Source organism: Hippoglossus hippoglossus, chromosome 24 (assembly GCF_009819705.1).
Source record: "Hippoglossus hippoglossus isolate fHipHip1 chromosome 24, fHipHip1.pri, whole genome shotgun sequence".
NCBI lineage: Eukaryota > Metazoa > Chordata > Actinopteri > Pleuronectiformes > Pleuronectidae > Hippoglossus > Hippoglossus hippoglossus.
The window spans coordinates 8,398,962-8,425,808 of NC_047174.1; the positions used below are offsets into that span (position 1 = coordinate 8,398,962).

The window sequence follows — 26,847 nt, forward strand, 5'->3', positions numbered from 1 at the left end:
CAGACTTTGTAAAAAAAAAAATCACATCTGTCTTAAATCATGTTAATTATACTATATTAATATAGTGCTTTCCTTCCTGACCACTCAAATTTCTTCACAGTACAAGTACAAGTACACCTGCCAGCAATTTGGTGTTTAGTATCTTGCCCAAGGACACTTTGGAGGAGCGGGAGTCGAACCACCGACTTTCTTGTTAGTGGACGACCCCCTCTACCTCCTGAGCTACAGCCACCCGCAATATGTCTCTCTTCATTTTTCAATTTCCAGCCCAATATTTCTAAAATTGTTTGTGTTTAAGTAAATGATTTAATTAATTCAGTATGGATCAGTAACAACTTGTGTAGAGCTGCAGACATTAACACACAAACTGCTGCATTTCCTTGTATGTCTGAGTCTTTGCACTTTGCACTGTTCAGTTACTCCCACATCATTGTCTTCCTGAAGATTATCATTCCCCCGTCTCATAATATTTTTGTCTTCCTCTACTTGCTCTGACTGTGGTGCAATTCTCTGTGCTTCCTGTAAAAAAACACCTTTAAAAACCCATTAGATCTATTTTGGAACAAGTCAGAGGCCAGGTACAAATCTGAGTTTGTGAGCGTGACACAGGTTACACATCATATTGAGATGAGAGGATTACAGTGATTATTGGTGGAAAAGAGGGAACGCTTCCTGATTATAGCCCGACTGTGTGTGTGTGTGTGTGTGTAGTGAGGGGGAGATACAAAGAGCTCTGATTACTGCTGGCACTGCCGACCCACTTCCCAGGACACCAGGCATTGACTGACACAGCAAGGAGACAGGAAGAGCTATAGGCACACACACACTTACACAGATCAACATGCAGGCGCACATGCAGGCGCACATCAAACACAGTGATTAGCTCTTTGTAGGTTAATCTCATGCTTTACTGTCAGCCCACATTTTCATTTTACTTTCACTTTTCCTACTTTTTTAGAACTGCACATTTCTTTAATGGAGTTCCTCTTGAATAAACAGAGCACAGAGAGCTTGTTGGCACATGAGCGAGTATTCAAACATAATGATAATACTTAAATGTAATACTGTATGGCACAAACCAAACTCCAAACTCAATAAAACACTAATAAAGTTAACATCAGGCGCGCACGCACACTCATGCTTTTTCCCTGTTTGTGTTGCCCGCGGCAACGGCTTGGCCGAGCGTGGCCGTTGATGTCAGATGTGATGTACGAGTGTTGGGACTGTGAGGGGATGACCTCAGCAGAGGGAAAGTCCCACAGGACTCACATCAGCTGCAGCCAGTGGTCTCCATCGCGACTTTTCTCACACTCAGCGTCTGTACTAACAACTAACGCTGCCCCGGCCCCGTGAAACCTCACATTCACCGATCCCTCAGTGGCATCACAAGTCAGCAGCGCACAGCGCGACAACACACACATGCACAGACCCAACATGCCGCACATAGTCGGAACAAAGGGTATTTAGAGGGGTGGTTCGAGATGAAATTATAAAAAACTCAGCGGAGCCTTTGGGGCGCTGCAGAGCAGTGTTTTGTTTGGAGAAGAGGTGATGAACCACACATTTACATGGCATAAAAAGACTAATATAAATGCAAATGTGCGGCGTAATGTCTATGAGAATAGAATAATAGTAGTAGATTCAAGTTAAAGGTCATTCTGCTATAAGAATTTTTGAGTTAATTGCTTAAATTCAAGCATGCAACTAAGCCAGCATTCATGATGACATTATTTCATATACATTTTGATTTTAAAATATTCATCAGATAGCTACTAAGGCTAATTTAGCTCCTGCATGGATTTTTTTACGAGAACCTGAAAACATTTGTCCGTGTCTTTGAAACTAGAATTATGGAAATAGATGTCTCTTGGTTTCACTCATTTCCAGTAAATGTACCAATAAAAAAACTGGAGGAGGATAAAACCGCCCGCCAATGTAAGCAATGTAGATTTACAGACACTGAAAAATTGCTTCATAAATTCTTTATTAGGCCTGTGTTTGTGAGACAGAATTCATTCTGGTGACAAACAGTGAGTGTTATTGTTATTTAACAACTTGAAAAGGTCATTTTTGCGTGCTGTAATTTAAATAGGGTGTAGTTATGGCATTTCCTGTCAGTAAAGCCAGTGGTTATTCTCATCAGTCTTGGTTTTAGGGCTCTGGCTTGTGGCACATCTGTCCTGTGGCTTTTCTCCAGTGGGCAACGTAGGCATCCGTGTTCGTGTTATGGTCTTGTTGTTGGCATCAGTGTATTTTCGCTGGTATTCAAACCCATTAGATCCTGCTCTTTGACACACTAGTCGCAGTGTTATAGGCAGGATGAGCATCCATTTCCCCCCCCGGGTTTGTGGCCTCGGTCCAGGCTGGCCGTGCGCTGTCCAGTCCATAAATGATCCATAAATGAAGGGCTGCCTCTTCCTCGGCCAGAAGGGCTGCCTCTTCCTCGTACCAGCCATGCATGGGAAAATAATCACGGAGGCACCAACCACATCCATACACATCAGGAATGTGTGCTGCTGCTGCTGCTGTGCTCTCATCACAGGCCCTCGTGTGCGTGAACCTGTTGGTGTGTGAAAACGTCGTGAACTCTTATGAGGTGTTACGGGATCAAGAGCCAGTAATGAATCACAGGGTGAATTATTTTTCTTCTCCGGGTTTGCCCCGCATTAACATCTCACTCTGAGGTCAGTGTTTAACGGCTGCCGTAAAAGTAAAGGATGGTAAACACATAAAAGTGCAGAAGTGAAAACAGAGCATGCTCTGAGTGTGGGAGAGGTTGAGGTGGGAAGGCGGGGGAGACATTAATCTGTGAGTTTCTGCTAGGCAAGCGTGTATAATACAGTTCTTCAAACCCATAACAGTCACAGTGAAATTAGCACCTTGACTTTTATTTGAACAGATGTTTCTCTGTGCACATCAGATGACAGAGCATGACGTCGACATTGCTCATTTGATAAATATCTATAAATCCTGGTGCTTGGTGGCAGTTGTGAGTCACTTCTAGTTAACTCTTATGTTATCACTGATTTGCCCCAGGGGGAGCTATTGCTCTAGATGTGAACTCTGAATCCTCCGTCCTGTCCTGCCCCTGGGAACCCATCAAATACCCCCCCCCACCTCTGTCTTCTTTTACCCTTTTCTCCTTCCTGCCTTTGTCTCATTATGTTATAATCTAGCCAACAGAATTTACAGTTTCTTAACCTTTACCCCACTTTTGATTCCCCGACAGTGACAATAGATTTCCCACCTTTCATTTTGCCATGACAACAGAAACCCAGGCCACAGCTGTAAACATGTTTCCGCCACATGTCCTGCCGTCTTGATGCCAGTCATTTGTGCACATAAACACAGACTGGTTGAGGTTATGACTGAGCTAAAACCCTGGAAACTAGACGGGGTGTCGAAGCCGGGCCGACTTTTACTCCGGCTGCAGCAAAAGCTCAGTGTGACTCAGGGCAAAGCGAAGCTGCATCGTCGTGTCTGAGCTCCACAGCTACTCTATCCCTGTGGATGTTGTTGTGCTGCAGTGTACGGTGAGTAAAGCCTTGTTTCTGGGGATTTTGATATTCATGTCAGGAGTAGTGTCAGTGTCTGTGTGTGTGACTGCAGGGCAGTTGTTTGAGGATCAGAGGTTTTGAAAGAGCAGCCTGGTTATGCCCATGTGCTTCAATCATATTTCACGGTGGCTCCTTTATATCATCTGGTGCATCTTTTAAGTTTGGATTTGTTTTTAAACCAATAATTGTGGCTTTATTGGAGGCGTTTGATCTACTGAAAGAAACCCGACTTAAAATGTGTTCATATTGAAAATGAATAGACTATATTAAATGTAATAAATTGGACTATGCTGTTCGTGAGATGTTGGCATTTCCGTTGTGGTTACACCAACCCACCTCCTACGTTCCCTCAGCTCCACAATCCCCCTCCCAGACTCTGGGAACAGAGCCAGAGAGGTAAGATACATTTCTTCAAAATACACACACACACACACACAAACACACTCCCTTGAAAACACCCGCCTCCAACGCAGAATTCGTTTTTTAATCCTCCTTCACGTATGATATGGAGAGCTTTAAATAGTTGTGCTTGAAACCTCAGGTCTGTCCTTTACAAGCCATATGGGCTCTTTTTTTCCCTCTGCTCTGAGATCATCATGACCAGATCATCTCGCAGCTGTCCCTCAATATATTCCAGACTTTGACTGGGGGATTAAAAAAAATGTGTGTGTGTCGAGAGAAGAGAGGAAAAAGTTATTGAAACTGGGGCGTTTCTGTGGCGAACTGAAGCAGTGACCACGGAGCTGCAGTATCCCCAGTTCGATTACCTTCTTAGTTCATTACTGTATTTTCCTAAAGATTATGTTTTTGGGGAGCGGTGCCAGTTCGATGTTGATGTTTAAGACGGAGAGACGGTGCATAAGAGTAAGAGTGATAATCGGAGAGAAGGCAGAAAGGTAAATCGGGTTGTGGGCTACCTGCCAGCTCTGCACCACAGAATATGGATCTCTTCTCAGCCAGCATGGGCTCGGCACCAAGCCCCGCAGCACAAAACTGTACCAACACAGGCCTCCTGTGAGTGTGTGTGTGTGTTTGTTTGTCCTCCTGGGGCCTCTCTTCAATCCCTCTCACCATCCCTGCCCTGCCTGATCATTTCCTCCGTCTGTATTTCACCAGGTTTTTGCAGCCTGTCAGATCGATCCAACGCTGCCTCTATAGTTGTCCTCAAACACTAGTCTGCTACTGAGCACTGGTCCAATGACACAGATACATAAAAGGAAGGTTGTAATAGATGATTAAAGCAATTTATTAGGCAAAGTAGATATAAATGTGCATGTTCCAGCTTCTTGAATGTGTTCTCTTTGGGCTTCGTACTATTCGACAGACCAATTAAACGCGTCACCGTGGACGTGGTTATGTTTTCACCCCTGTCCGTATGTTTGTTGGTTTATTTGATTGTGAGCAGGATTATGCAAAAAAAAAGGAAACGATTTCCATGGAATTTTGTGGAGGCAGAGGTCATGACCCAAGGAAGAATGAATTAAATTTAAGTGTGGGTCTGGATCAGGGGTCTTTATTGTGAGACAGGGCATTTTCATTGATTTCTCAATGAGTGATTCATGGATCTTGATAAAAAAATTTTTTAGCCAACTGATATTTATGAGTGTGTGCAATTTGGTGCAGATCCAAATAAGAATCTGGATGTAGTGAATTCATGAAACAGTCCCCTTGTGAAACCATGAGTTGGAATCCACTCTTTCCGACTGTGTCTTTCCGTCAGGCAGAAACATCTGTAACCCAACCTCACTTTTACTCAGCCTGCATTTGATCTCAGAGGGCACGTTAACCTTTATACAGCCTCTGGTCCCGCTGAGTCATCCCGGTTCCAGGGACGCTCCACTCTTCCAGAAGGGCGAGCGGGCGGCGGAGCAAGTTCATTATTCGTGCATTGGCTGGCCTCTAACCTGCACTTGAAGGGCAGCCATTAAACACTCAGAGCTAATGACCGCTCCGCTCGTTCCATCTATCAGCATGGATGTGGAGTTTGTTGTGTGTGATCTCATGATGGTTTGGGTTACACACACTGATACAATCTGTGGGCAGACGGGTTACAGAGGGCGACGGGGGGACAGAGTTGCGGAGAGCGTGTCAGGAAGGTGTGTTGGTTTGTCGTGAGACAGACAGACAGACAGACAGACAGACGGGACTCCCCATCGGCTCGTAATGAGGTCTCCTGTCAGGCCGGAGCAGCCGTCGCCACATCTCGTGCCAAGCATCAGGGCATTGCCATGGTAACCGCTAAGCCCTTTTACCACCTCACGTGTTCTGATAGGCCAGAAACCAAATGTTTGTTTCATTTTTCTAGGTCTGGGATCTGTATTGGAACTTGAGTTTGGTTGAATACATGAGGAGCCACAGTACTTTAATCTCCATTGCTTGCGGTGTGAATATAAAAAATAAAGAAAGTACTTCACTTTATTTGTTTTAATTTAAAGACCCAAACACTGCAATGGACTCTAGGAGGTTGAGGTTTCTCTTCTCCCTTCTCTTTATATGAGCAGCGGTTTTGGTGCATTCAGTATCACCATCCATCCACGAGTTTAACCGGAGCCTCGTACGTCGCCATGTGAACCTGTTTAAGTAATTAGGAAAGTACACAAGTTTTGTTTTGTTTCGTGTTTCTGTGGCTCCACGTTGCCACCGGGTTCATATTTTACCAGTGTATGCAGGATCCACTGGGATGAAATGTGGGGGGAATTCCTGTGAAAGTGGAGGGCTGGTGGTTGAGCTGAGCTTGCACTATGTTTGTGTGTTGTGTGGTTGAGCTTCGTGTAGACGGCCAGACGGACGGACACAGACGGATTGAGGCTGCACTACACACACACACACTCACATTTTCACACAGCTGTCCTTATTAGGACTTTCCTTTGACTTCCATTCATTGTGGACAGCCTAATCCAAACCTTAACCATAACCATTTCATGCCTAACCTTAAACTAAATTAAGCTTTGCCTCATCTGAACTGTGCTTTGGTCTCCACCAGGTCTACTGGTCCTGACTAGGTCATTGTTTATGCTGGGAAAGGACCTAAAGAGGCATAAAAATGAGCACACACTCACACACACACACATATTGGCATCATAGCTAATTGGTTTTCCCTGTGCTACTTACTAATAAGTTCCATTTATGCAGTTTTTCTGTGGGAACTTACTAAATGCATAAAGCTCAACTTGAAATGATGAGCATTTACATACGTAAAAATTATAATACGGAAAATTATTTTCTCTCAATGTGATCTCAGAAAGCGACACAGATAGTTGTGAGACAAAGCACGAGTGGAATAAATGATTTGGGACGTAAACGTGAAAGGAGCCAAATGCGCTGTGGTCAAGGTTAAACTTTGGACCAAACCGGTCAATGATGTCAGTAGGGAGGCGCTGCCAAAACCACATATTGTACAGTACATGCTGTCAGACCACAGTTGAATCCGGAGTGCGGAGCCAGTTGTCACATAGCGAGTCAGCAATTTATTCTGTGGTACCTGAAGAGCAGTCGTGAATCAATACTGGAGTTTCACAACTAATTAAAAAGACTTGTGTTCAAGCTTCTGCTGACTCTTGAGCTTAACCAACGAACATGTCATTTTTGTGGTCTTGGAACGAAGTGTAATAGTTAAATTTGTCGACAGTTCGTCGGACAGATAAGCCCTTTGCCAAGGAATTTGGAAACTAAGACTCTTCCACATGTTAAAGGAGATTGTATATATTTTTCACATTATTCAGTTTGACAGGAAATTGATGTCATTTCTTGAATTGCAAACAACTGGGGTTACTGGTGGGCTGATTATCCTCACTTGGAGCACTTAAGTTTCCTTCTTTGGCTCTTGAAAGTGAATTATAGTATGGGGAAACTATTTAACTCTGGTGCCGGTTCAATACGCTCCAATATCTTTAACAACAGACGCGGGTGAGTCCCGATAGCACCGAGCGCTGGGATTCAGTTGAATGATATGTTAGCGTTAGCATTGAGGTTTTGATATTCCCCCACTGTTGTGACTCGGCCGTGTGTGGGACACATCGTGCGTCGCGGGTTGTGTGTGAGATATACGGCGGCTGCGTGAATGCTGACAGTAATTATAGAAGGCCGTACCACAGAGAGGCCCGGGGCTGGCTTAGGAATAATTTATTATAACATCTAATACATAACCAAATGTCAGCCAAAAGTGTAGATTTTTTTTTTTGCTGCTAGCAATCTGATATAAATCTCCTGGGGTGAGTGAAGCTGTAAATGCTCATGAAACGTTACTCGCCGTGCAGAAAAGATAAAAAATGTGGGTTTGTTTTTTCCAGATTTGATTTGCAGTTTAGGTTCAGGATTCTGTGTCAGTGAGTGCACGGCGAGTGTGTGCTGTATATCTCCGTCTGTTTATGTGTGTGTGTGTGTGCCAGGGATAATGTGGCATCTCCAGACCTGGACTCCTGGATTCCCTCTCCCACCACACTCCACAAGAGACGCTCTGTCTTTCACGGCTTCTGCAGGAACTACATGTTGTTTGCTCCCTAAAATGTTATGCCACAAATCAAGGTGGCTCCCTAAGACGTACACCCCCTTGCTTTTAATTACAATCATCCTCATTCCAAAAACACAACTCATGCACGACAAACATTGACGGTGCCAAAATCTTCGTGACCAACCTTTGTTATGCTTCCTTCTGTGGTGTCTCTGGATATTAGCTGGTACAACAGGTGAGAGTGTTTAGAGAGAATTGACTAACAAAGCCCAGACAGGGCTGTAAAAGTTTTATATACCCCAGTGGCTACTGTCTTGTTAGCACTGGAACTGTACGGTAAATGCAAAGCTACCCTATGTGTGTGTGTGTGTGTGTGTGTGTGTGTGTGTGTGTGTGTGTGTGTGTGTGTGTGTGTGTGTGTGTGTGTGTGTGTGTGTGTGTGTGTGTGTGTGTGTGTGTGTCATATAAACCTGAAATGAGTCCTATAAAAGTGAGCCTGGTATGAAACTGCAAGGGATAATTACGTGGCGTGTTCACAGCACACGTGGTCATTAATAACAGCGAGGGCTCGACCTATTTTTTCTGTTTCTAGCTCCGAGGCTAACATATGGCGAGGCGGACGGCTGACTTGACACAACAGGATGTGCTAGAGGGTTTAATAGACAGTCCTGTGTCCTGCGTCCTGCACGTGCAAGGGGCGGCAGGACTCTTTGGCCTGCAAGTGCTGTGTATTTGACGTCAACAGGGGGCGCCACTGTGTGCCATTTCACTGCCCCCACTCTCAGACCGAGGAAAACACACAGGAAGCAACATTTTTGGAAGCGGCAGAGGAGCAAAGGACCAATGAGAAAATAATATTTCTGCTGCAAAAATCGAATATAAAACACTTTATGTAATCAGGGTGAGAGGATAGTATTTGTGGGTCGGTTTGAGAAAGGGTCCCACTGCACAAAGCTTACCTGGGTGGGTGGAGAGGGTCATCCACTAATCAGAAGTTCATCGGTTCGATCCCAGACTCCTTCAGTCTGCATTCCCAAGTGAAGGGCGTGATACTGAAGCCAAGTTGCTCCTGAGATCTGCTTTGACAGTGTGAGAACTGTGTGTGATGTAGAAGCGCTGTATGAATGTGTCCGTGAATGGGTGAATGTGACTCGTAAAGGGCTTTGAGTGGTCGATAAGACTGTAAAATTACTTAATTACTTACTGGAGTGATTATGCACCGACTCAAAAGACTTGCAGGTGTGTTTCTGGCTGGGCACTTAATGTGCATGACACAATAATATAAATCAATCAAAGGACCTATTACAAACATTCTTATTTCTGAAAAGTTAGGTTAAGATATTTAATGAAAAAAAGTAAATTTTCCAAGTCCTACTTGTATATGTCTATAATGAAAATTTCAGGAAAGTAGTTTTTCTTGTGTAGGACGCTGTGTAGTATTCAGTCCAGCATTGAAAAGCAGTGTATTGTGGAGCACTCTCATGCTCCATCCATGTCGTAACACGGCCGTCAGCCTGGCACTGCCACCCTGACACCAACACAGCTGCCGGCCCAATGTCATGACCGCCGTTTCGATGTGACCAACATATCCCCATTGTCCGTCTCTGTGGACTCAGTCACACAAACAAATAACAAACACAGACACACTTTCCATAGACACACACCCCTGCAAATATTCACTGAACTCGAAAACACCAAAATCCAGGGTGCTCAGTCAAAACAAAGCAGCTCTCACCTCTTTGGAAACTCGCTCACATCCAAAGCAGCATCTGTCCTTTCAGTCGCGCCTGATTAAAACACCCTGGAATCTCTCTCACACACACACACACACACAACCATGTAACACAATCACCTACCACATGGCCATGGAGGCGTACATTGCATGGAGAATCTGGGAATCCAGGGCTCAGCAGAAATATGCTTTGTTTGTCTATTAGCGTGTTTTTTTTCCTGGACAGAGTTCATGAGAGGGGCCGCTCCATTAATGAAAGCATGCGTTACCCCTTTTAAACACTTCTCAGAAATGCTTTGAATCTGTGGGAGGCGTGATATGATCGGCCGTGGACAGCGTGCACGTACTGTCCAGCACATTGGGTTGAATCAAATGAAAGCGAGCCAACACATTTAAAACTTAAACAACTAAATGTCAAATCTTGCTGAAAACAAAAGCGATAAAGTTGGAACCAGCAGGTCATGACGCTGCAAACCTCCTGAATCTTCCGTTATACTTAATGACGACGATCTCTGCACTGAAAGTCTGCATGCTTTTCTTGCTTTTCCCCACATACAGTTTTTACTGACATACTTAAGGCTACTAACAGCTGGTAAAGCCATGCAGCTCATCTCCTGCGCCCGTATGCCCATGTTGATCACTTTTCCGTGTTTATTTCACATTCTTCTCGATTGTCCTCCTCCTTATTTCCCTTCCTCTCTCGCTCTCCGTCCAGCCCACGGTTAATTCCTGTGTTGATATTTGCAGTTAACATGTCTCCTGCTTTCAAAAGACTGCAGTGTTATGGTTGACCACCCCATGAAAAGCAATACCCAAAGTACACAAACAGCAAGCGGCAGGCATTCTTTATTACTGCTCGAAGCATTGTTTTCAGTGGAAAGACCAGTGTGTTGATTTAATTTAATGACTTGCTTAGCTGGGGGAGGGGGAGGGGGGGGGGGGGGGGGGCCGAGGAAACAGTAATTAGTTGTCATGCTAATTGGGCTTGTGTGATAACTCCCACACAAGACTCAGCGGCGTGTGAGGCTCAGTGGGGCCGGCCTGACTGCCTACTCATCTCACACACACACACACACACACACACACACACACACACACACACACACACACACACACACATGCTCTTACTAACAAATACTTACATGCACACACGGCAAATAAAAAAGGACAACAAATGCTCACATCCAGATTGGTTCAAAGAAAACGCCTGGGGACTGTCAGGCCTTTGACCCATCGACTAAGAGGAATTAATGATGTGAGAATCTCGATCCCAATTAATCGCTAAGAGGTAGCACCCTTCGACGGGTTCAGGACATTCGATCCAATTAAGGTTTGCGGGTGAATCTGTGCATGTTCACTTGAAAAGAGGAGGAGGACGTGTAGAAAGTGTAAAAGAGAGATGATAGATAAAGGTATGGTAATGAAAGCAAAAGCCTACCATGCCTTTATATTATCTTTTATTCTTTTTAAACATTAGACTATTGAATACATGTGTCTCTGTGTATTACGTGACACAAAATAGCTTATGCTTAAAATGTTTATTATACACAGCATTCCTTAACTGCGCTGGTGGTGCTCATGATGCCTGTCCACCATGTTAATCAGCCCCCGCCAGCGTAGTTCATGACTCCCCCAGAGGCTATTTTCAAGGCCTGGGGTCAGTGACCTCCAGGAAGGGTCACTCTCACTATCAGGGGAGGTCCTGCTCGGCTTTACTTTGACACCATCTGCATTCTTTTTCCGTCTCTATCTCCATTTTCTCCTCAGACTCGAGCTGCCTCTCCAGCTCATCCATCTTTCCTGTGGCCACTCGAGGCCTGACCATTCATGGCCACAGGGCTAAAATAAATTGACCTCCAGTTTGTTATTCAGTGGGAGATAGAAGAAGCTCAAAGAGTCACAAGAACCAGTTTTTAGATTAGCATTTATATATTTGTAAGTCATCTAGAAGAGTAAATCCCACTACAGACTTAACGCGGCTCTCAGACATTCTCCTGAAATTTTTCCGGAGGGGCTGAAAACACAAATATCCGAGCCTTTTGCCCCAGATGTTTTTCCGTAACTCTTCCTGCCAGCCCCCCCTAGTAAAATGTCCATGACCACATGTGAGAATACAGCAGGAAAATGACACAAAACTAGAAATATACAAATATCTCAGGTTGAAAAAGAGGAGCCATACACATAGAAGAAGTCAACTTGGATTGATTATAAGATTCAGGATGTTTTGGCACTGTCGATGGTGTCGATTCTTCTCCCTCTCCCCTGATTATGCAAAGTTTATCATTGCCCATCAATTTTTATACTGTCCCTTTAATCCTAATCCTGTTTTCAATCCAGGTCAATTTTGGCTTTTATAGATCTTTTAAAGATGATAATTTCTAACGAGGAAAGCAAAAACCTGGAAGCATCTTTCCTGCATCCAATTGGTGAAAATAGGATTTATTTCAGGATTTAGCTCATACAGCTTCGACATGTCTGATATAAATTATTCCTATAAGTTTTTCCTGCTTCATCCCAAACCTGATGACACGGTGTAATTCCCCCCCCCCAACCCAGAGGAATCCAGCAGGATCAGCACAGGAGAAGAATGTATGATAAGACAATGAGCCGATCAATAATAGATGAAATAATAGATAAGGGGAATAGATGAAAGAAGATGGATAAAAGACGGTGGAAGTGTCAAAATAACATACTTGACATCAGTCAGGACTGAGTCCAAGTCCAAGGCTTTCAAGACCGTGTTCAAAGTAACCTATGGGAGCGATTTATATTCATGACATCATCCTCTTCTATATGTTCTCAGAACCATGAAATAAGTTTAGCTCTCACATTCCACGTTCGGGACAAATTTATGTGCAGCGTGAATTGGTTGCAGACTTGTCCTCCAGTCTACATGTTCAGATGCAACATGTTTCGTCCTCGTTTCTCCAAATGTTCCTGTGGGGGGGAAAAAAGGAAAAAGATCAAATGGGACGACCGTCTATGTAATAATTTGGCAGTTAGCACCCGGCGAATTAACTGGTGAGCGACTTTTGTTTCCTCTTGTCTGGCAACATGACACCTTGATTAGTGGTTAGTGTGAAGAGAGAAGGGGAAAGTTGGTGTCCACACACACACACACACACACACGCACACTCCAGCAGTGTTTGAAGAGTGTGCACTGAGTCAACAGGCTTCCTCCTCTGCTCATTAACAGTTTAACCCCTCCAGGTGGGGTCACACTGTCTTGTATTTGGGTAAAGGGGAGGGGGGTTGGCTGGCAGGAAGGGTGTTTGTGCTTATAGCGTAGTGGGAGTGTGTGTGTGTGTGTGTGTGTGTGTGTGTGTGTGTGTGTGTGTGTGTGTGTGTGTGTGTGTGTGTGTGTGTGTGTATGAGTGTGAATGGGACGACTTCTAAAATCCCCTGTTTGAGCTACGGGAGGGTCGAGACCCACGTGGTCACCGTACTGTAGATGGACAGAACTCTGATGTTATGTTACAGTACAGACACACACCTCCCACTTGCTCCTCTCGTCATCCTGAGGTTACAGCTCGAGGTCAGCCCCCCCCCCCCCCCGAAGCTGTCGACTCGCCGGACGACAAGGCCGCCCTTGTGCGAGCGCGTGTGTTCTGTGTGTTTAGACTGTAAGCAGGACCCTGTTGAACAGCTGCCGCTCATCCGAGGCCTGTATAAGTCACTGTGCACCTACACATACTTTGAACCGTGATATTGTTTATAATGTAACAGAACTGAAACATATCAATAACAAAATGAATGTAGTAATAATAAATATATGCATTACCATGACGTTTTGTACAGACCTTCATGGTCCTCAGAGAGTGAATCCTAGTGACGCTGGTGATCCCCTGATTCATTGAAGTATTAGATTATTGGAAATTGAAAACCATGATCCCATGACGTTTTTCTGTTGAGCCATCATTTGGTCAAAATTTCTACTTGTCCAATACATACGTTTATGACCAAATACCTGCAAAACTAGACGGGCTCTTAGTGGAGCAAAAACGTCCAGCAAGGCCAGACAGTCAAACCACATTAGAATTCACTTCACATTTTTATTTGCTCGGTTCCTTTTTTCGTCAATATCTGCTAATTATTCTCTAAGAAATCAAGGAAAATGTTGCAGAACTATATCGCAAAGTTAAAGAAAGTTGGGGGAAAAAATCCTGGATCTGCCCCCTGATCCAGAGCCACACCAAAATGTAATTGCTTCTTCCCTGAGCCATACCACATCCTACCATAAAGTTTTGTGGTAATCCATCCAGCCGTTTTTATATAATCTTGCTTATAACAATGAATATTTAGTGCAAATTTGCTAATGTCAACATGCAAACCATGAAGTCTTACTTCTTATGAAGTTTTTTGCCTGTAGCTTCTTACTTCAGGTCTTTAGGAATAGATTTATTCATAATAATAAGATAGAATCATACATCAATCATGTAAATTACCAATACAATTAAATAAAAATGCAAATATTTCCTGTGTGGGAGTTCTTCAGCACCCTGCCTAATCCACTGGAGGCCTCCTCTCACATATCTGCTTACGCTACAGGTGAAACTGTAGCTTTGGGGATTATTGTGTAACTGATCACCTTTTGCATGGTTACAGATAGGAATGTGGAGTTAACATGATTTTTTCTGCTCCGGCCCTTTCCCCCCCCTCCTCTGTGGTTATGTTACTCTTGTGTTCCGACATGTGTGCACGTGGTGCGATCGGCCGGTTTTGCAAACAGCAGGTGAAGCAGCGTTTCAGATCTGGGGCTTTGAAACCACCGGGAGGAGAGTCTGTGATTCAACATGTTCAATTTAAGCCCCCCCCACCCCCCTTCTCCATATATCTCTGCTCCTTCTGGCATCAATCACGAGACCTGGCAGCTGCTGAGAAAATGTGCTCCTGACAATAACAGAGAGAGAGAGAGACAGTGTCTGGACTTCCTCATCACAATAGAGTAGCCTGCTGGCGGAGCATAACAAACGGCTGATCAGACAAGATAGCTGTGCAATTTCATGCTTGTACATAACCCGGTTCACTTTATCCTGCTTGTATTCAAATGAGATCTGCAGGGCCCGGAGAGCTGTTGCATCATAAACCATCTGTTTGTCTTCTCTGGCAAAGTGGCAAACCTTAAAAACTATAAACCCACTCAAATCAAATGGGGGCCAATCAGAGATTTGTGTATTTTGTGCGTGTTACTGTCCAGCATTTTGTCCAGAAGTGGAGACCAGTGTGCGTCACCCCAGTAAAAAAAAATTTCCCAATGCGCTTTTTTTGTTTGTTTTCCATACAATTGTGTGGAGAATGTGCTTTGTTCACAATCCCCATTCATCGGCTGCGTGGCTGCAGAGACGTATTGGTGGAAAGCCTTGTCAGCAGTAGATACCAAAAAGTTTACTTTCACTTAAATGAACTTCATGTGCTCCACTAAATAATTTTAAAGGATATATGACATTATAAAAAGTATAAAAACATAATTTAAAGTTGATAAAAGGCACAAGAGATATGGAAATCGGGTACAAGGAATAATTCCTAAGTGGAATATTATGAATTCATGAGTGGGGTGTGTGTGAGTGTTTGTGAGAGTGTGTTTGGTGTGTGTGAGAGGGAGAGAGAGAGAGAGAGAGGCGGCGGGTGGAAGGAGGGGGAGGCGCAGTGTTTGGAGGATTTGCTCTGTGCTCCGGGCGCCCTCTCACTCCAAATATTTCATGGAAATAAGCAGCGCTCGCTCCACCAGTTCACAAGCTCTTCGGTCACTCATCGAGGGATTCCGACAACTTTCCAGGAACTTTCCCCCCCGTCCATTTCAACAACCCTGGTGTGAGTGAGGAAAAGGGGGGGAGGGCCCTTTGCTTTGTGCCCGGCCCTGGGATCTGTGCTGAGCGGACTGTTGAGCAGGGAGCACCCCGCTGTAGGAAGTCCTCAGACGAATGACCTGTTGCGGGTCCAACACACAACTCAAGGAGGCCCCTCTTTCTCTCCTCCTGTCATCTGGGCGGTGTTTAGAATCTGAATTCAACGCACGAACCTGTCGTGGGAGCTTCGTAAACATGTCGGGGCGAGATTTACGCACCGAACTCCGCATCGTGCCAAGCCATGTTGGAGCGTTTCTCCGGTGCGTCAAGGGCAACTTTGTGTAGGAGCAGCCTTGGCACTTATTTACCGCCGGTGATCGGGGCCCCTGCCTGTGGGATCGGATTCAAACCTTCCCTGCAGATTGTGTGTGACTCGGAACGCAAATTGTTCGCGGCAGTATGGAGGGTGATCAGGGGACCGGTTCGCCTCCAGATGAGCCGCGGGCGGAGTGCGCCGCTGCGTCGGACAGCTTTTCCCAAATGTGGACGGATGTTATGGGGATGCTGGTAAGTTTTGGGGGGAGGGGAGGGGTGACACGGTGATAGACTCACAACTAACCGAGAGTTTGCACCCTCATCCTCAAAGTTGACACCGATTTGTCTGTTGAGTGGTTGTGTAGTGGACCAGTGGGCGCATGGAAATCACGCCTCTAAACAACACCCGGAGCGCGTCCTTATAGACTCGCGCTCCTCCGGCTGCAGCACTTGACATGTGTTCTGGGGATTCATGTGATCAGGGTTTGTGCTGCTTGTGAGCCGGTGGGACCTTGATGCAAAAACAAACAAAACAGGGGGATCGAATGAGAAGTTGGTATGTAATGCACCGAAAGATTAACCTTGTGCACTTTTTTGTGCATATATTTTGGTTTGTTCCCACGTTTTCTGCAGCTGCTGAGCATTCGGTGCACATCCATACTGCTTTGTTTCCTTTGGATGAGGTCACCTGGGCTTCACTCAGCCAGAGGTTCAGATTGTTCCTCTAGTTTCAAGTATGATCTTTTGTAAATGCACTTTAAAGAACTTCAAAAATTGAGGTGCCAAATGCCAATGGTGCACATTTGGATTTCCTGAAGTCCACATCAAGGGTTCTTGGATCAGTTAGGGTAAATATTTAACATTTAGTTAATCAGGATTTTAATACTGTAAGTTATTATATTAGTTTTATTGGTCCTCTTCATAATCTGACATTTTGAATGCTCGGTTTTCTTTGTAAACTGCTGTTATTTCAGTCTACAGAGTCAGATTTGGCCTCACGTGTTTGATCCTTTAAATGTTTGTGTGACTTTGGAGATGCTGTGTTTTGGAACTCCACACATTAGTTTTGCAACACTGCTCTTTTGTTTGGCAGACAAAAGCAGCCTTGGGTTTTTTTCTTTAACAGGCCATTGGATCTGATTGATCTGCTGACCAAATGTGTTGCAGTCACTTCCAGTCTGCTAAAAAGACGGAGGTGTTAATTTGGTTTGGTCTGGCACTGAAGATGTGAATGGTTTGTAAATGTGTGTGTGTGTGTGTGTGTGTGGGAGGGGTGGGGGGATGCTGCCCTCTGACACTGGGTGGGTGATCTGGCTCCCAGCCTGGTAATTTACCTGGATTTATTGCTCTGTAGGCAAATGTCTGCAAAGTCTGTGCTCATCAATAAAGCCTCTCCTCTTGAGCTGAATCACAAACGCAACCAACCGTCTGAACAGGCATGTGTCACCCAAAAATCTTTCCTGAAGTCACCTGTTGTTGTTGACATCAAAATTCTTTGTCTAAATAGTAAACTGATCAAGAAGCTATAACCAACCCAGCCTAAAAACATCGTGGATCATCCTCTGAAGTTGTTTTTAAAATCCTTATCTGTCGTGCCAGCAGACATGGCGCTCTCTCGCATTATTTAGAAATCCGTGACCTCAGCTTTTGTTGGAAGCTTGCTCCTCGTGCAGTATCACTTTACACGTTTTTGCCTTCAATTCGTGGGAAGGCTTAACTGTGACCACCATCCAAACCATACAGATACACTCGAGGTGGGAATGTAAAGACCTTAAATTGGTTTTCTTGGCTGCTCGGAGCCAGCGTCCTTAAAAAGTTCAATAGGTCAGTTGTCTCTTGTGAAGATAATGCAGTGACTTCATGTAAATGTTACAGTTTATGGCAACTCGTCAAACATTAGTCTCTTTCAGTTTCTTTGCTTTTGTTATCAAGAGTCACACATTGTAATGCCCATCCTCCTTTATAAAGGGTAATTTTGTCTGGTTATCTTGAAATGGTTTAAAGTGACAAAGTGCCCCTATCGTTAAGCGCCATGTGAGACAATTGTTCTTAGCACAATGACCACCATATCTCCCCGAAAGCAAACTGGATCTGCTATATATAACCAATGGTCTCTGACTTTCAATGGCTTTTGTTTTTGCTTGTGAGTCCATTTGGGACCGAATGCCCTTTAAATCTCCGTTTGCCCCAAGCCCTCTGACGCAACTGAATTCACTGTTGCAAATGTGTTTTGTCTTGGCTCCCCACATGTGAGAACAGGCCTACATACTTGCACAGATGGACCTCATCCCTCCTGATAAGGATCTGGTCATCATGTTTACTATACTCGGTCTCCAACCTATATGTTTCAGCAGCCGCACTCTTAAAGGTCAAGTGACATCGTAGATGGGGACTAAAGCGATCGCATAATAGCGTCGGCATTTTCACCTTGAAAATTCGTTTTCGCCGTGTTTTGACTGTAAATGAAAGTTCCCTGCAGTCTGCAGTATTTTTCAGAGGGGGCCCCTGTCTTTGAGGTTAACCATACACAGCAGCCCTGTTGTGGAATGTGTTTAATAAGAATGCCTAAGTAAGCCAGTCATTTATTTGTGGTGGAAGCAAAGTAAATAGCCTCTCAGCTAATTAAGAGTCAAAGGTAGTTTTAGAACTCTATGGCACAGGAGCGGTAGCTGTTCAAAGTGGTTGGATTTACAGATGTCTGAATGGGGATTTGCCTTCAATTCCACTCCATTACTGAGGCTTTTTTCTCTCAGATCTGAACTTTTACTGAATGTTAGACGAGCTACAATAAGACTGCCTCAATGGAAACTCAAAATTCAATATCAGCCTATAGTGTACAATATTTTTGAGGCATGCATCTGTAAAGGTCCCTGAAAAAATCCATTCCAATTCATCTTCACTGCACTTCTTGTCCTCATATATGGAATAACTGATTTATTTCTCAGTGTAATGTAGAGGACAAACGCAGCACAGTTCTCCCGACGTCCCTTCAACCAGGGCGAGCTTCTTATCGCGCCTTCTCCCAGCGTAGATGATCTGATCGCAGACCTGGACAGCTGACAATCATCCATTATTCCCCCTGTGTTCCTCTGAAGGAAACGTCTCATCTTGTTTTTTTTTGCTTGAAAGTCCATCTTGAGCCAAGTCTAAATGGAATTATATTTTATTCGCCTGCGGGGAATCCGCCTCTGTTTGAAGAGTTTTGTTTCACACAGCGTGGGTGGGAGTTTGTCCATTTTGGAAAACACTGATTATGTACTAGACGGTGCTTCGTCTCTCAACCCAAGAGTTGGATCCTGTTCTCAAGACTGGATGGTTGATTGTGTCTGGGAAACATATGGTTAGATGATGTGCTGCCTCCAACATAACACTTCATACAGAGTGGCTGCATATGCTTCAGTCCTTCTCTGCCAAACCATGGTTAGCTAGGCCACTTCATATCTTTGCCAGATAATGTTCGGTGGATCATAGCCTAATTTTGTCTATTGTTGCCAGGTCTTACTCATCTCTCTTCTTTGCTTCCATGCCCTGGCTGGTCTCATCGTTGAGGTCACACAGAGACCTGGCAGGTTTCCTCTGCTGGGGTGGCAGAGCACTGTTCTGTTCAAGCCGTGGATATCCTCAGGAAGCGCTCTAAAAGGGTTGGGCTGTGGCCCCTGGTCCCAGTCTTCCCCCTTTGGCTCTCTTGGCCGACACTCCATCTTTTAGTCAGACTTCTGTTGGCTCTATGCTTCGTGGAATTTTCCATTGTAGTACCTTCAGTATTTTTGAGAACTACCGCAGCTGGGTAACACAACATGATCCATGTGCAGCCATATATCTCATATCTGAGTTCTTTCACCTTTCTCCTCTGGTCTGTGTAAATACCTGCCGGGCATAAAAGCTGCACTACCTTACCATTCCAGGAAAATCTTTAAGGAACTGGACCTGGGTGGAGTGAAGGGTCAATTACTTGCATTTATGTTTTACTTTTATGATGAGGCGATCTCCAGTGGGTTGGATTTAATCTGGTGTCTCCAGGTAATTTCCTTCTTGCCGAAACACTAGTCCAGCGCAACATAATACGAGCCAGTCGGTGGCAATTTCAACCTGCCGCTCCCGTCCTGAGGTTTCGCAGCAAATGAAAGTGATCATACTACAGACACTCTAGCATTACATCAGATGCATGGCTCTATTGTAAAATGTTGTCATTGTTCTTTCCCCTAGAGAATGAGTAGTCACAAGGCCGGCCCTGTAACAATAGTTAACGCTATTCATCCCGTATGTAACTGAGCCCCAGTGTGATGAACAGCGCAGTCAGGAATGTGAACCTAGAAGTAAGATCAGAACAAACCTATTAGGCCCAGAGCTAATGGCGTTCAGCCCTTTTATAATGTATTTCTGTACGTTTTTTAATAAACAGACCTTTTCTTTCAAACATGACGTGGAACACATGAATTGAGTGTAATTTGATTAAGAGATTAGCTTCTGCGCCTTGGCAGTGATTCAGTGAAGTATGCAAGCAGACCCAATTTATCAGGGCCGTGCATGCTGGCAGTGGAATATTTTAATAACTTAACAAGACATCGCTTAAGTAGTGGGAAACTCAGAGACTTCATAATTCAAAGTATATCAAATAAGACTTTAGTATTTATTAAAATCTTTATTTTTGTCAAGATGATAAACCTTAGAATATATACGTCCAACAGATTGTCTTGACTAGCTTCACTAAAACAAAGAACGTATTGTCACAGCTTATAAATCCAGTACATTAACGAATACATAACCACGTTCAGATCAATGAGCAGCACCCTGGGATGGGCAGGACTCTTTTCCTCTGCTTTGAATGGCTAAAAATAGTTTGAACACATTTAATAATCTGTCAAACTGGTTAAGATAAAGTATATGACAGTCGATATGTTGATTATTCACTTATACATTTACTTTGGAAGCATAAGATATAGACGTTTTAACTCGTTGCACAGCATTTCCTCTTAGATAAATTGAGAGAAACCACAGTATTAAGAATGCCAGGAATGTCATGCTAATTGATTAAGTGAGGAAAGGCTGCTTGGACTTGATGCTGTTTCCATCCTCACGCGGGCAGCTATACTGCCTTTTGCAAGCATGTACATTTATATTACATTACTAAAGAGGATAATATTTTTTCAGAGGAGATGGAGGATTCACTTTATTTTCATTCTGGCATGGCTGCGAACCATCTCCACTCCTCTGAGTTAATCTAGGATCAGCGTTGTATAAATCAGTATTAGTCGTACAGAATTGCTGACGTTTTCTTCCCTGACACATTTCCGCTGCACATTGGGAGTAGCCATCTTCATGTGCACTCTTTATCGTAAATACACACACACACCGTTGCACATTCTTGCATGGGTGTTGTGTATTCGAATCACCATTGTTGCTATTGTTCCAGTCCAAATGGGGAGTTGGCCTCGCTCACATCCAGGGTGGAGTAACTGTTACATCAGCTGCACCAGTGTTAGTTTCCATTGCAGACCTCCATGCAACCAGATGCTTTGTAATGCTGCTTCTTTTTCTTGGTAAAGTGGATTTAAAGGGGTATTTATAGAGCGATAATGTATTTAAAGGCTATTGGTTAGTGCTTACACACACCAGCCTATATGGATTTTAGGTCAATTAAAGCTGTGGTGGATTTAATACTGGTGCATTGAATCACTCCTCCCAATGTTATCTCTTCTCAGCCTCCAGATGTTTTGTCCTTCTCTCACCTCACAGCTGCTGCAGTCTCTAGCCCACAAATCATCCCTTGTCCAGCCTCCCCCCCCACCCCCCACCCCCCCGCCCCCACTCTCCCACCCCTGCCCACATTTCTGAACTGGATGTGTGGACCTCTGTCAGATCCCTGCACACTCTTCCACCTTCACTCCCACGTTGACAGAATCCCTCGAAAATGTGGACTAAAAGCCGCTGTTGACATTCACGGTCAATCCAGCATCCTCAGCAAACTTTCACTTTTCCTTTTTTGTTTTTTTTAACCCTTTCCCTGCTGTCAGTCGGAGGCATTTGCACTGTGTATTTCATGTGCTGTCTCACAGTGGATGTACATACCCTGAGCATGTGCAGGATCACTTTACATGGTGGTGGTGGAGGTGGGGTTGGAGGTTCAGCTGTGTTGTTCTCCCCCATGAGCTAATGTCACTGGAGAATTGGAGGAATCTCAGTTATCTACGCACACACATGAAGCTTTGTGCTCACGTGCACGGATGCAGTCACAGACACGACATCCATCTGAAAGCACTTGTGGCTTTACCTGTCGACAGCTGAGGTTTATATCGAATGTTCCCTCTGGGAGCTTGGGCAGGAAGGTTGATTTATTACTTCTGCTGATACATCCCGACATATCTGTCACTGTTAACACACATGAGAGTTGGTGTGATCCCAGGACAGGGTTCAATCTTATCTCCTGGATGTCAGCAGGATCGTGGCATGTTTGTGGTGATTAACACATCTTGGATTTTTGTAATGAGAGCGGTTTCTCAGTCAATGTGAGGAATGTAGGAGAAAGTATGAGTCTGCTCACAAAGTGTTCCCACTGGGAATCCCGGTCATCTCAAACCATATGTCTGGCCTGAGCAAGATTTCTCAAGAAATCAGTGGGAGGACGGATCTCCGCCAGCCGATCTGGACTTCTGAGACAGAGCATGTGTGTTTGTTGGTGATATTCATCCCACAGTTAATAATCACAGTTTCATAAGTCCACTGAGCTGGGGTGTATAGGCCTGGCTTGCTTCAGTTTGTTTTGGTCCGATGCTTTTGAAATCCCCTGCATGCACGCATGCGTGCGCATGCTAATGCGTGTTGTCCCGGACTAGACACAGATCTCTGAAGAAGGCCCTATGCCCCTGTGTGTGTGTGTGTGTGTGTGTGTGTGTGTGTGTGTGTGTGTGTGTGTGTGTGTGTGTGTGTGTGTGTGTGTGTGTGTGTGTGTGTGTGTGTGTGTGTGTGTGTGTGTGTGTGTGTGTGTGTGTGTGTGTGTGTGTGTGTGTGGGGCACTCACTAACACACACAGTGATCCATTCATCTGCAGCCTGGCACCCAGATAGGGGGTCCGGTTGAGGAAGATAGAGACTGAGAGAGACTGTTCGGACCCTGCACAGTGACTCAATGCTAGCTGTCTGCCTGGCACAGATTAGATCAACACTGATGAATATTCAGCGGTCGGCCGTCACTGCCAGAATGGCCTACATTTCGACGGAGGCAAGACATCGGGGTCTGTCTTCTGTCACTTCACACATAAGACTCGACTAGACAGCCTTCAGAAAGTCTCAAAGATTCAATTCATTTTTCCATTTCTGTGCAGTGGTGAAAAAATCAAATCAAAGATTAATTTTTGAAGTTGAACAAAGTCTGATGTAAAAGGATCTGATCCCAACTAACTTACAATAATCCTGCTCCATGAAACGGGGCCTGAGTGTTTGCTGACTCGTTTCCATAGAAGCCGGGTCTGAAGTCATGACACTATTAATGTCTCCAGAGGTAACCCAGAGGTCGATCCCTGAGCATTATACTCAAAGGGTACTCTGATAGGTGACCCACTACTGTTTGTCGCACAGTTTCCTCCCTGAATCCTAAACACAAATCTTCAGACAAAGACAGGAACTGTGCTGATCTAAACTGCAGCAACCCGGAAGAGTGTGTTTGGTTTGGAGTCCGGTGGAACGTCTGAGGAGGTAAAGGGCATCTCAGATATGAGCCTCGGCGTAGACAAAACCACAGAACAAACCACGGTTCGCCAAAGACACTCGCTGAATGAGGGACCTGATAACAATCGATTTATGTTCAAAATACACAGACCTTTTATTGAGGGGTATTTTGAGGTTTTTGTATTTGTGTTGAACATGTGAGCAGATCGGGGAGTGGGAACAACATGCCTCCAAATGTGTGTGTTTTGCATTCGTTGAAGGTTAACTAAATTAAAAAAAAATGTATTTGGAAAATGATTTGTGAGTGAGCACAAAGATGAAGATACACGTGTTTGTCACTATAAGGTGACTAACTTGATCCGGCTTTTTCCGTCTCTGTGGCACAGATTTCGTTTATATAGTCACGATTCACTTGTTTCGAAAAACAAGTCCAAATGGAGATTTTGCATCAACATCTTTTATCTACTTTCTCAGGATGTTGTCGGTCTCTGGCTGAACTTTTTCCCCTCTCTTTCTCCCTCCAGGATGGTTCTCTGGGCAACATAGATGACCTTGCACAGGAGTACTCTGAGTACTACAACACCTGCTTCGGTGACGTCAGCGATCGTGTGGAGGAGCTGCGCAAACGACGAGTTTCCCAAGAGCTCGACATGGTAAATGCATGCTAACACACACACACACACACACACACACACACACACACACACACACACACACACACACACACACACACACACACACACACACACACACACACACACACTACAACAACAACAACAGCCTTTCTCCCTCTCTCCTCAGCCCACAGGCCCACAGATTGCTTCAAGCATTTTTTTGCAAATCCGTTAATAATGACCCTAAAACCCCTCTTTTCGAGCACCGTGTAATTTCCACAGTCTTAACCAACAACCTGGCACAGAAAAAATAGCAACAGAAGGAATATGAATGTGTGCTAAGGTTTAAAGGTTCAGTGTGAAGGATTTCGGTTGCATGCAGTGGTGCGGGCGCCAACTGCAAACCCCCCTCACCTCACCCTCCCCTTCATCGTGTGCAGGAGAACCCATGATTGTCTTCTGGTAACATAAAAACGGGAAAGGTCTTCTGTTTGCAGCCGGTGTTTCAGTTCTGGGAAATATGAGTACGACATGTCAGACTGAGAGGAAGAGGACCCACTCTCAATTTAATGTAAAGGTCTTTTTTTTTAAGCTTACGAAAACACAACAGTTCTCAGTGTCAGGTGATTATACGTGAATAAAAACATAGTTATCAACATTGTATCCCATTCCTCCCAGTAGATCTCCCTGAATCCTACACACTGGACCTTTTTAAGACTTTCACCAAAGGCAGAACACATTCTCCGGATGTGAACGCAGGGTTGTTGTGGAGGCTCCTGGGGGAGTTTCGGGGGTCCTTTTCATAAGGATGTAGGGTAGTGGGGCACCCCCTCTGGTTGCCAAGCTGCAGGCAAACGTTTGAAGGAATGCTGCTGGTGCTGCCACTGAAGGCCCACATACAAAACCAGAGCGAGTGCTGAGTGCGATGCTAACTTCATATGATTTATTCATGGTGAATTGAAGTCGTTTGAAGCCTTAGAAAACAAATAAATACAAATAATTAACCTCCTCGCAACCCTTTTCCCATTGAGGCTACAGCTTAGGTCATCTTAAAAATAAAACGTTGGCCGTGAATAAAATAAGGAAGTTACAAATATAACACAGACGCCTGACGCAATCACGACTCTTCCTCCACAGATTTTGCTCACATTGATATCATGTTACCGCAGCTCTTCTTATTTTAGCCTCAGTTCAAATAGTTCCTTTATTTCTGTCTGTCATTACTGGTTTTCCAGTTTAGCTGGAGGCCTCCTCCGCTTGAGGACGGGCCATATGGTTTTGGTTGGGCTGACAGGTACAGCTCGGGTCGATAGCTGATTTATTTTGCCCTTTCCTTTAATGACTGCAGACGACAGACATCCTGTTCTCACAGCTCGCAGGGAGAGGGCCAGGAAAGCATAAAACGTCGTAGCTGTAGATGGGTATAGACGCATTTCTACGTCCAATCATAGGTTAAACATTTTTTCTGCGTGGCTGCAGACTTCGATCTTTTCTTTTTCCCATCACTTGAGTTTTCCAGTAACAATAAGGAATATCTCTGGATGTTTTATAGTTTGGGAAGGTCTCGTCCTGAGGAGATAAAACAGAGGAAGAGGAAGCAATAAGGACAGATTGTACTGCGTAGAAGAAGAGAGCAAAAGAGCTGAGTGGGCCCTGAGCCTGAAGCCCGGCACATAGGAGGAGGATAAGGATGTGAACAGAGGAAGACGGAGGGAGGAGGATGAGGGGAATGAAGAGGAGAAGTGGTGGTGGGGGGGGGGAAATGTGTGAGAGCCTGCAGCTGTCCCGCCACTCTGCAAGGTTTGGCACCAACAGAAAGAAGGAGAGGTGGAAAAAGACACGAAGGAAGGAATATAGGTCAGACAACACCTTATTGTGAGCTCTCAGAAGCGCAGCATCAACCCACGCTGTATGGAGCGAACTTTGCCTCAGATTTTGGTTCAGTACCTTCTCTAAATTTAGGTTTGGGGAACATTCAAGTCTACTGCAGCCTTTTTCTCTACCAGATCCCTTCACCTGGGCAGCATCGTTCATTTAGCTTTATTTTTCCACCAGACTCGACGCCGTCATAGTCTCAAAGGCTGTGGCACAGTATCTGTAAAACTAAATTAAAACAATTAGAAGTTTATACACTGGAGGAGACGGGGAGAGAGACAGGCAGAGGCTGAGACGAGCTGACAGCGGAATGAACACCCCAGTCAGAAAGAGCAGCGAATGACGATTGCAGCTTGTGAAGTGTGTCCAGAAATCTGTGGCTGCAAGCCAACGTCATGCAGCCGTCTCTCCGAGGGCCAATAGAAAAATGGTACGAGAAAGTCACAATGTCTGAGAGCCACGTTAACGGGGAGACGCGAAGCAAGTGGCCCTCCTGAGGGACGTGGCCTTTAGGGAGAGACCTGCCACTTTTAAAGGGTACAGGATGGTGCCGAAGCAATCAGGCCTCCGCAAGAACAACTCCCTCTCCGGTCATTGTAGCTTCTTTTTTTTTTGGTCTCTATAAAAAATGATAGGTCACTTCTTTTCTGTTGTTAAATACTTTCACAGCTCTCAACTTTATTTTGAGGTGAATTTGTCATTCCCAGTTAATCCGGATCAGCCCTGGTCAGCATAGTCTTACGAGTCTGAGAGCAAAGTTCAGCCTAACTTTGACCTTTCCTGGCTTCGCACTCAGACGTTAAGAAGAGGCAGAGGTTGAGAAAAAAGTAGGTCACAGGGCAAGGTCAAACACA

At 44.7% G+C, this 26,847-nt stretch overlaps 1 protein-coding gene across 7 annotated transcripts in view; it reads left to right on the forward strand.

Annotated features, from left to right (window-relative positions):
- The window catches only part of sash1a (SAM and SH3 domain containing 1a), a 156,781-nt gene that overhangs the window by 94,255 nt on the left and 35,679 nt on the right, over window positions 1-26,847 (forward strand). For 3 of the 7 annotated variants that reach the window (XM_034580358.1, XM_034580359.1, XM_034580362.1), the window contains exon 2: window positions 24,029-24,157. In XM_034580358.1, the coding sequence (XP_034436249.1) occupies window positions 24,029-24,157 (129 nt within the window). Of the gene's footprint in view, window positions 1-3,465; window positions 3,534-15,382; window positions 16,093-16,179; window positions 16,397-24,028; window positions 24,158-26,847 lie in introns of those variants that run through there. The other 4 variants (XM_034580365.1, XM_034580360.1, XM_034580364.1 and 1 more) reach the window with 4 other exon arrangements.